The 10,424-nt window shown below is 47.8% G+C and overlaps 2 protein-coding genes across 2 annotated transcripts; both read right to left on the reverse strand.

Annotated features, from left to right (window-relative positions):
- Positions 1–4,684: 4,684 nt before the first annotated feature.
- Positions 4,685–5,692, reverse strand: LOC308078307 (protein disulfide-isomerase A6-like; the record flags this gene model as incomplete). The annotated part of the gene is made up of 1 exon (XM_080419425.1): positions 4,685–5,692. One exon carries the CDS (start codon positions 5,690–5,692, stop codon positions 4,685–4,687), a length of 1,008 nt encoding a protein of 335 aa, XP_080275551.1.
- A 2,618-nt stretch (positions 5,693–8,310) lies between these two features.
- LOC308078308 (protein disulfide-isomerase A6-like) lies at positions 8,311–9,672 on the reverse strand (the record flags this gene model as incomplete). Its single annotated transcript, XM_080419426.1, has 1 exon — positions 8,311–9,672. One exon carries the CDS (start codon positions 9,670–9,672, stop codon positions 8,311–8,313), a length of 1,362 nt encoding a protein of 453 aa, XP_080275552.1.
- Positions 9,673–10,424: the final 752 nt, after the last annotated feature.

Raw genomic sequence — 10,424 nt, forward strand, 5'->3', positions numbered from 1 at the left:
TTAAATGCTAGGGTGTGAGGCAAGAGACATTCACTGGCGGAAAGATTATCAAAATAATAGGTGTGGTGAGTCAGATGAAGGAGAAAAACAGAAGGGTTAATGACGTGCATCCTGTACTTGGCCTTGTGAAGGCGGATTACCACACATCACACACAAAACTATTCACAAAGCTGATTCGGACATAAAAGAGGAATCTGACTATACTGTAAATGATTCATAATATATGATTGTAGATCTAATAATGAAATGGATGAGAAGTGATCTGTGATCTGATACTTATAAGAATGATGGAATTACTTGTTGGTTTGTCTTGATTATAGTCTGATGATAGTCAAACATGCAGTGAAAGTTCCTGAGAGGCTACCGCTAATGACGAACGAGCTAACGCTAGTTGCTTGTTTCTCTCCCAGAACCTGGCAACTTGGTGTTGCCATGTTGAGAAACAAGCAACTAGCGTTAGCTCGTTCGTCATTAGCGGTAGCCTCTCAGGAACTTTCACTGCATGTTTGACTATCATCAGACTCCACAATGAGTAGTAGTAGAGAAAAAAATAACTTTGCATCGGTTATAATAGACGAATTTCCCTATGACACGCGCTCCCATTATGACAACGGAGGAGGTTGAAAATATGACGACAGGGGAATATCTGGAAATAAACAATGCCACTGTTTACGTCGGTAGGTGAGTAACGACACATCAAAGATAACACTTAAAATGTCCGGAATTCTCCTTTAATCGTACTTCTGCACTGTTTATTGTTTGCAAACTGCAAACAAGTATTCAATCAATAAAAACATAAGACGCAGATGCACTCAGACAGACGGACAGACAGGCAGGCAGGCAGGCAGGCAGGCAGGCAGGCAGGCAGGCAGGCAGGCAGGCACGCACGCACGCACGCACATCTGAGCTTGTATATCTGCTATTTTTGAATAGTCAAAGAAATCTGAAAATGACACAGATGCGTTCCCGGTCTTAATGGGTTAAACAGACGGGTATGTATTCCCAACAAGCTTTGTTTCCATTATCGTTCATTCCATCATTCCAGTTGTTCCAGTACTCACCTCGCTGGACCCGTGGCAATTTGCTTAGGCCTACTGTTAAAACAGATCAGTTGGCACTCGGGTGGCACAGTGGTAAAGTAGCTTGCCCACAACCGCGGAGTCTGGAGGGGTGAGAAATGAGGAGGGGTGAGAAATATGGGCAGAGTCACTGCCCATATTTCGCCGCAGGCTGAAAACTCACCTCTTCAGGAAACACTACCCTTCCTCTCTGCCTGACCTACTTGTTGTTAACTAGTTGTACGAACGCTTGTTTTCTATTGCTGTATTGTTTATTGGATTATTGGATTGTTTATTGGATCTTGTTTAGTCGATTCACTTATTTGTTTTAGCTCATGCTCATTTGATTTAGCTATTTTGTCTCATCTGTTTAAGGAAATAGGTAGCTGATATATTGCACTTTTACCTTAGCGCTAGGTATACTCTTGGTTGCTTGTTTTTGCAGATAATGCACTAAAGACTTCTGGTGATTAGTAGTTTTCGTTCCCTACCTATGTTGAATACACTTATTGTAAGTCGCTTTGGATAAAAGCGTCTGCTAAATGACTGTAATGTAATGTAATGTAATGTGAGGGGTGATTTAGAACTGTGCGCTGGGTGAGCAACTCAATGCAAGTGGATGGGCGGGGATTTCCGGTGCCCTCTCTATTATTGTTAACTCTATGGTTCTCCTACAGCTACAGGCTGGGGCGGCACCTGTTGGGCGGGAGGAGTTGGACAAAGGCTCTGTCCTCCCCGGTGGGGGCTCCTCACTGGCAGGTGAGCCAGTAGGTTACAACAGCAGTGAGCCAGTGACTACACACAGAAAGGTGTATTGGGAGGAATCAATTGGCATAACGACTATACATTGCATTGGGGAGAAACAGGAGTAAGAAAATTGTGATGAGTTAAAAATTCGGAAACAAAAATGAAAACAATGTGTGGAGGTATTTCTGTGGTCTACACTGGCAGTGTGAACAAGATATTTGGTGCTGATTTGTCCAGCGGTTTGTGAGATTAGCTCCGGAGACACAGACAGACAGACAGACAGACAGACAGACAGACCCTCTTTCAGACGGATAGCCTCCTGCAGAGCCATGTCGTTGAAACCATAAACAAATGAATAACAACAAAAAAAGGAAAAAAAGATCAATCACTTTAGGTTGAACAAGGAAGTATCTGATTTAGTGCATAAGGAGCTTGCACACGCCGCTGTTGTTCGCCTGAAAGCCGTCGCACATAAAATTATGAAAATGAAAATAAATACAACCGCACATTTTGTCAATCTTGTTTACCCTCTGCTTCTGAAACGTTTGTCCATCGTTATTTTTGGGGGGTCCAGATTTGATTTATTGCATTTTTCACATAATCTTGTCTGTATGCAGAGTTTTGAGGATGACTACAGGCTCAAAAATTGCCTAATTCTATGTGACGCTTCAATCCCAATTATAATCATGATTATTGATACAGTAATGATTCTTTTTGTGGAAACTATTATTTTGTTACTCATTGTGCAGGTTGTTCAGGTCACAACTGGTTCTCAATATCTGGTCCAGGTTCCACCACGGGTCTAAACCTTACAGGTCTATAACTGAGAGTGTACAAATGCAACCAAATGGACCCGTGTTACGACCCACTGGGTCTAGGGGAGTAGGAACGCAACAAGGCAAGATGTTTCAAACCAAACTTAGGTTTTTATTACAAGTAAATAGGTTGTGGCATACAATCAGTGCAAACAATTCATAAAGAAGTGCTACCAGTGCAAATAAGTGAGCAGGGCTTGGACAGGAACCAGATCAAAGAAACCAAAAGAACAGCAATAAAAGACAACCTAACTACCTGACTACTCTACTCTTCCCTAATCAAATACAATGTGATGGAACCTGCCCTCTAACTGGTCTAACACAGTGGGATAACAATAGAATGAAATGCTTACTACACTACCTGCCCTGGATCGACTATAAATATGCACTCAGACTTGGTAGCAACTTTCACAAAAGGGGGGTTTAAACTGAACACAAACAAACTGCAAGTTAAGGCTCTATATCTCTCTTTCTACTCCAGTGGGCACGCTGTCACTGTACTCTGTATTGCGTCCCTGAACAGAGACGGTTGGTTTTGAAGAGTTGAGGGATGATGACGAGTGGACGTAGAGTGGTATATGCGCCAATGGAGGAGCTTGGCGTGGAATGCGGAGCTTGGCATGAAGCGTGTCAGCATTGATTGTGGCTGAGTCCTTGATAATGGGCTGGTATTACGTCCCCCTCTGCAGCAGAGCGTGCGGCTGCCCAATTCTGAGATGGTAAGAGAGTTGCATTCTCACCTCACTCTTCTTGAAAAAATCTCTCATTCGAATTTGGGAATAAGAGAGCGCATTCTTTGCAAATGAGCAAGCCTGATGAAAACGCTCTCTGAATTGACTAAAATAGTCCGGTACATTTTCCCCCGAATCTGGACAAGCAGACATGAATTGTTCTTCTAGAACTTTGAGAGGACCTCGAATAGTGTGGCCAAAAACAAGCTCAGCTGGGCTGAACCCCAGTGATTCCTGTAGCGCATCGCATGCCAATACTAATGGTATCCCCTCATCCCAATGTCGCTCAGTTTCCAGACAGCATTTATGCAACATGGACTTTAGCGTTTGGTGCCATCGTTCCAGAGCGCCCTGGCTTTCTGGGTGGTACGCGCTGGAGACCTTGCATGATCTTGAGTGATTTTAAGACCTGATTAAACAATCTGGACTGGAAATTGGTTACATTACATTACATTACAGTCATTTAGCAGACGCTTTTATCCAAAGCGACTTACAATAAGTGCATTCAACATAGGTAGGGAACAAAACTACTAATCTCCAGAAGTCTTAAGTGCATTCTCTTCTAAAAGTAAAACAAGCAACTAAGAGTATACCGAGCGCTAAGGTAAGATTGCAATATATCAGCTACCTACTTTCTTAAACAGATGAGACAAATAGGAAAATCAAATGAGAAATAAGAAAGATCGAATAAACAAGATCCAATAAAACAATAAACCAAAAGTTTGTACAACTAGTTAACAACAAGTGGGCAAGGCGAAGAGGAAGGGTAGTGTTTCCTGAAGAGGTAGATTTTCAGCCTGCGGCAAAAGATGGGCAGTGACTCTGCTATCCTGACATCAGTGGGGAGTTCATTCCACCACAGGGGCCAGAACCGAAAAAAGCTGTGACCGTGTAGATCGGCCAGAAGGACCACTGAGCGACGAGGCATCCAGTAGCCCTGTGGCGGCAGACCGAAGTGGTCGGGCAGGGGTGTAAGCATCGACCATAGCCCGGAGGTAAGAAGGAGCTGTTCCTTTCACTGCCCTATAGGCTAGCACCAGGGTTTTAAACTGGATGCGAGCCACTTCGGGGAGCCAGTGTAGAGAACGGAGAAGGATAGTTGTGTGGGAGAACTTGGGGCGGTTGTACACCAGACGAGCCGCAGCTTTCTGAACAAGCTCCAGAGGTCTGATGGCAGACGCCGGGGCACCAGCATGGAGGGAGTTGCAGTAGTCCAGCCAGGTTCCCTGATCTGCCTGCAAAAATGTTTGTAAACTAAAAATAACAAAAATAGGTCAGTCCCTGCCCTCTGATATTCTCTGCACATCCCTGTCGGAACCCATCCTCATTTGTCTCATAGCTCCACGTTTCTCAGGTCGTATTGTTCCACTAGAGGGAGCTCTCCGTCCTTCCCATCCCAGGCCTCTACTTTGTAGATCTTGGGGATGGTGAATCCTCCGACCGTAGCGGCAGATCCGCGGCCTGCGGACAGATCCCTGAGGAACTCCGTGATGCCACTCTCGCTGAAGGATCCGCGCAGCACGGCCGACTTCATCTTACGGGTGTTGGCGGCAGCCATGACGGGGTAGCCGAACCCGCCCACGCCCAGAGACGACTCCAGGTCCGTCTGGGTTCCCGCCTCGGCCCACAGCCAACCCCACGCCATCTTCTTGTGCTTCTCCGCCATCTTATTCACCAGCTCCAGATAGGCGTTTCTACCGGCGGCGCCGGAGTCCAGGATGTGAGGAAGGACGGCGATGACACAGAGCTGGCGGTCTTCGCAGGTCTTCCTCAAGACGTCTTCGCCCAGGATCTCCAGCAGCTCGGGAGGAGGAGCGTTGTGGGCGAATAGATCCATCGCCTTCGCGACGATGTCGGACCGGGACCGGCCGCCTTGGTAGTCCTCGGGCTCCGCTCCTTTACGGAAGATCTTGATGGTGGGGTATCCGTGGACGACGTAGCGGTCGGCAAGGCCCTGGTGGACCGTGGCGTCCACGGCTCCCAGGCGCACTTTGCCCTTCGTCTGCTCCTTCGCAGCCGTGGCCGCGGCCGCCCACTCGGGCTCCAGGTTCTTGCAGTGTCCGCACCAGGGCGCAAAGAACTCCACCATCCACACGTCGGCGCCGCCCAGCACCAGCTGGTCAAAGTTGCCGTCGGTGAGCTCCACCACGTCCCTCTTGCTGCTTCCACCGCCAGATCTGCCACCACCTCCAGAACCTTTAGATCCTCCAGATTTCCCACCATTGAGCCTGTCCTTCATCACTGTACGGACGGCGTCCCTGATCGCCTGGCTGCCATGTCCGCCTCGTCCGAGCTCAATCACGTCGTCACTGGATGAGAAGAAATCACCGTGGACTGCCATGAGCAGAGCACAGACCCACACACACAGTAAAATGCATCTCATGGTTATTATAGAATAAATGTATAATAAGAAACAATATATGTTGAAATATCACAGTTATTACAAAACCGCAAAGAGTAGCGCAGCACGCTGCTTAAAAAAGACAGCCTGATGATGTCATAGTGACAGACTGTGATGTCATATTGACTGCCAAATATGGTATTTGCCTCTCAAATGACTTCCGGTATAAAATTAAAGGTTTAAAATATTGTATTCAAGTATTTACTGCACTTCCTTTGCTTTCTGATTTGGAAGATTAGCCACGGACACACACACACACACACACACACACGCACACACACACAGTCTGGCACGCATGCACAGCCACACCCACACACACACACACACACACACACACACACACACACACGTGCGCGCGCGCGCACACACACGCGCGCGCGCACACACACACGCGCGCGCGCACGCACGCGTGCCCTGAGGGCTTGTTTCCATTGTGGTCCTATATTCAATTCATCAAGACATACTGTATAAAGACATATAATGAGAAGTAAAAGTACATTTCTAGAAAAACTGTCGGGGGTCATTTCTTTTGGCAAGCTAGAAGACGTCTAGGTCTAGTTGCAAATTGCGGACAGGTGCTATTTCATGGCGGTTTTGAAGGAGGGTAGGTAGGGAGTCACACTTTTTGATGGATGGTGGTGGTAGGGTATTCCACATTTTGATGGCATAATAGTAGAATGAATTCATCCCCATGTTTGTGCCGAATCTGGGGGGAATGAGATCAGTGGAGCTCCCTGAGCGTTTGTGTGCCCTGAGCGTTTCTCACTCTTTTGAAGTAGTTTGACAGGTACATGGGCACTGGTACCCCACTTTGAGAACCAATGGTGTCTATACAATATGAACACATTGGCCTGTGTTCGGGGGAAAGGAAGCCGGGCAGGGAGGGTGACACATGTGTACTCCTACAGCTACAGGCTGGGGTACCACCTGTTGGGCGGGAGGAGTTGGACGAAGGCTCTGTCCTCCCGGTGGGGGCTCCTCACTGGCAGGTGAGCCAGTAGGTTACAACAGCAGTGACAACACACAGAAATGTGTATGGGGAGGAATCAATTGGCAGAGAAACAGGGGTAAAAAAAAGGACACTTGTGATGAGTTAAAAATTATGAAACTAAAATGAAAATAATGTGTGGAGGTATTTCTGTGGTCTATACTGGCAGTGTGCACAAGTTATGTGGTGCTGATTTGTCCAGCGGTTTGTGAGAATAGATTAGGGACCGACAAACAGACAGACCCTCTTAGAGACGGTTAGCCTCCTGCAGAACCATGTCGTTAAAACCATAAACCAAAAAAATAGGAAAAAAATATCAATCACTTTAGGTTGAACAAGGAAGTATCTTATTTAGTGCATAAGAAGCTTGCACATGCCTCTGTTTTGTTCGCTTGAAATCCGCCGTCACACATCAAATTATAAAAATAAAAATAAATACAACCACACATATTGTCAATCTTGTTTACCCTCTGCTTCTGAAACGTTTGTTCATCGTTATTTTTGGAGGGGTTCCAGGTTTGATTTATTGCATTTTTCACATAATCTTGTCTGTATGTTGCAGAGTTTTGAGGATGACTACAGGCTCAAAAATTGCCTAATTCAATGAGACGCTTCAATCCCAATTACAATCATGATGATTATTGATAATGATTCTTTTTGTGGAAAATATATATTATATATATATATATTTTTGTTGCTCATTGTGCAGGTTGTTCAGTTCTCAATATCTGGTCCAAGTTCCACCACGGGTCTAAATGAAACCTTACAGGTCTGTAACTCTGAGAGTGTACAAATGCAACCAAATGGACCCGTTATATTGATTTGATATTTATATCAAACTGGGAGCCCTTTAGAGTAACAAGGTTGACAATGTCGGGATGAGTCTGGATCGGAACCCAGATACGTGCACACACATAGGGTTGGGATCCTTTAGGATTTTAACGATTCCGATTCCTTAACGGTTTCCTTTATCAATTCCAAAAGGGGGTTTCAAATGGACACTCTCAGAGTTATGAAAGTTAGAAATTAAAAGGTTTGAAAACCACCTGTTCTGTATAGTAATTATAGACGTGAAGCCCTGACAGTGTGATGAAACCGTTTCTGGAAACGGTTCCAAATGTGATGGAACCGATTTCGGTTCCTCAATACTGGCCCCCTGAAAGGGGGCTTGAACACCTGCCCTTTAACCCGTCTGTAAAAGGAGCCCTCTCTCCAGATCATTTATTCAGCTTTTACTATGGTGAAAGAAATGCAAATGACCCCTTTCCATGCCGTACCCGAAGGCAGCGTTCAAGAGCATTCCCTTTTCCAAACTCTGCTGAACTTGAATGCAGCATTTTATGTTGAAAGAATTGCCCTCCCTGTGTAGAAATCCATTCTGTGCGCCGCATCTCCAGTAACGGCTTGATTATACTTAGTTGAGTGCTGTGTCACGCACCAAAAATAACCGATCTACAAGCTCACACACAAAAAATGTCCGTCCAAAAGTGCCCTTTAACAAAGGTCAGTCCCACTCCCTGCCCCTCTGACATTCTCTGCACATCCCTGTCGGAACCCATCCCCATTCGTCTCACAGCTCCACGTTGCTCAGGTCGTATTCTTCCACTAGAGGGAGCTCTCCATCCTTCCCGTCCCAGGCCTCTACTTTGTAGATCTTGGGGATGGTGAATCCTCCGACCGTAGCGGCAGATCCGCGGCCCGCGGACAGATCCTTGAGGAACTCCGTGATGCCGCTCTCGCTGAAGGAGCCGTGCAGAACGGCCGACTTCATCTTACGGGTGTTGGCGGCGGCCATGACGGGGTAGCCGAAACCGCCCACGCCCAGAGATGACTCCAGGTCCGTCTGGGCTCCGGCCTCGGCCCACAGCCAACCCCACGCCATCTTCTTGTGCTTCTCCGCCATCTTCTTCACCAGCTCCAGATAGACGTTTCTACCGGCAGCGCCGGAGTCCAGGATGTGAGGAAGAACGGCGATGACACAGAGCTGGCGGTCTTCGCAGGTCTTCCTCAAGACGTCTTCGCCCAGGATCTCCAGCAGCTCGGGAGGAGGAGCATTTTGGGCAAATAGATCCATCGCCTTCGCGATGATGTCGGACCGGGACCGGCCGCCTTGGTAGTCCTCGGGCTCTACCCCTTCACGGAAGATCTTGATGGTGGGATATCCGCGGACGTCGTAGCGGCCGGCGAGGCCCTGGTGGACCGTGGCGTCCACGGCTCCCAGGCGCACTTTGCCTTTCGTCTGCTCCTTCGTGGTGGTGGCCGCGGCCGACCACTCGGGCTCCAGGTTCTTGCAGTGTCCGCACCAGGGCGCAAAGAACTCCACCATCCACACTTCGCCGCCGCCGCCCAGCACCAGCTGGTCAAAGTTGCCGTCGGTGAGCTCCACCACGTCCCTCTTGCTGCTTCCAGATCCGCCGCCAGATCTGCCAGCACCTCCACCAGATCTACCAGGACCGCCGTCAGATCTACTACCACCTCCAGAGCCTTTAGATCCTCCAGATTTCCCACCACTGAGCCTGTCCTTCACCAGGGCTCGGACGGCGCTCAGGGCCGCGTCCACGATAGCCTGGCTCCCTCGTCCGCCTCGGTAATCCTCCGGCTTGCTCTTGTCGGCTCCGAAGACCTTGATGGCAGGGAACCCCTTAACGGCGTACTGTCCACTCAGGTTCTTGTGCTGGTCCGCATCCACGGCCCCCACCTTGACCACGCCCTTCAGGGCGGCGGCCGCTTTCTTCCACTCGGGGGTCAGTTTCTGACAGTGGCCGCACCAAGGAGCGTAGAACTCCACCAGCCACAGGGCGTCGCTGTTTGTCACCTCGCGCTGGAAGTTCGAAGGGTTGAGCTCAATGACGTTGTCACTGGATGAGTAGAAACCGCCGTGGACCGCCGTGAGCAGAGCACAGACCCACACACACAGTAAAATGCATCTCATGGTTATTATAGAATAGATGTATAATAAGAACAGATTTATATCTCAATGTCACAGTTGTTACAAATCCGCACTGAGTAGCACAGCACTCTGCTTAAAAAAAACACAGCCTGATGATGTCATATTGACACACTGTGATGTCATACTGACTGCCAAATGGTATTTGCCTCTCAAATAAATGACTTCCAGTATAAAATTAAAGGTTTAAAAAGGTAAATATTTTATATTCATGGTCTACTTCCTTTGCTTTCTGATTTGTAAGATTAGCCACGGACAGACACACACACACACACACACACACTGGCACGCACGCATGCACACACACACGCGCACGCACGCACGCACGCACGCACGCACGCACGCACGCACGCACGCACGCACGCACGCACGCACACACACACACACACACACACACACACACATACACAGACAGACAGACGCACGCACGCCACGCCCTGAGGGCTTGTTTCCATTGTGGTCCTAATGGTCCTATATTCAATTCATCAAGACATACTGTATAAACACATACAATGAGCAGTAAAAGTACATTTATAGAAAAACAGCGGGAGTCATTTTTTTTGGCAAGCTAGAAGACTTGCCTAGGTCCAGTTGCAAATTGCAGACAGGTGCTCTTTTATGGCGGTTTTGAAGGAGTTTTTGATGGCTGGTGGTGGTAGGGCATTCCACATTTTGGTGGCATAATAGTAGAATGAATTCATCCCCATGTTTGTGCCGAATCTGGGAGGAATGAGGTT

Source organism: Gymnoscopelus braueri (assembly GCF_963280865.1).
Source record: "Gymnoscopelus braueri genome assembly, chromosome: 22".
NCBI classification, from domain to species: Eukaryota; Metazoa; Chordata; class Actinopteri; order Myctophiformes; family Myctophidae; genus Gymnoscopelus; species Gymnoscopelus braueri.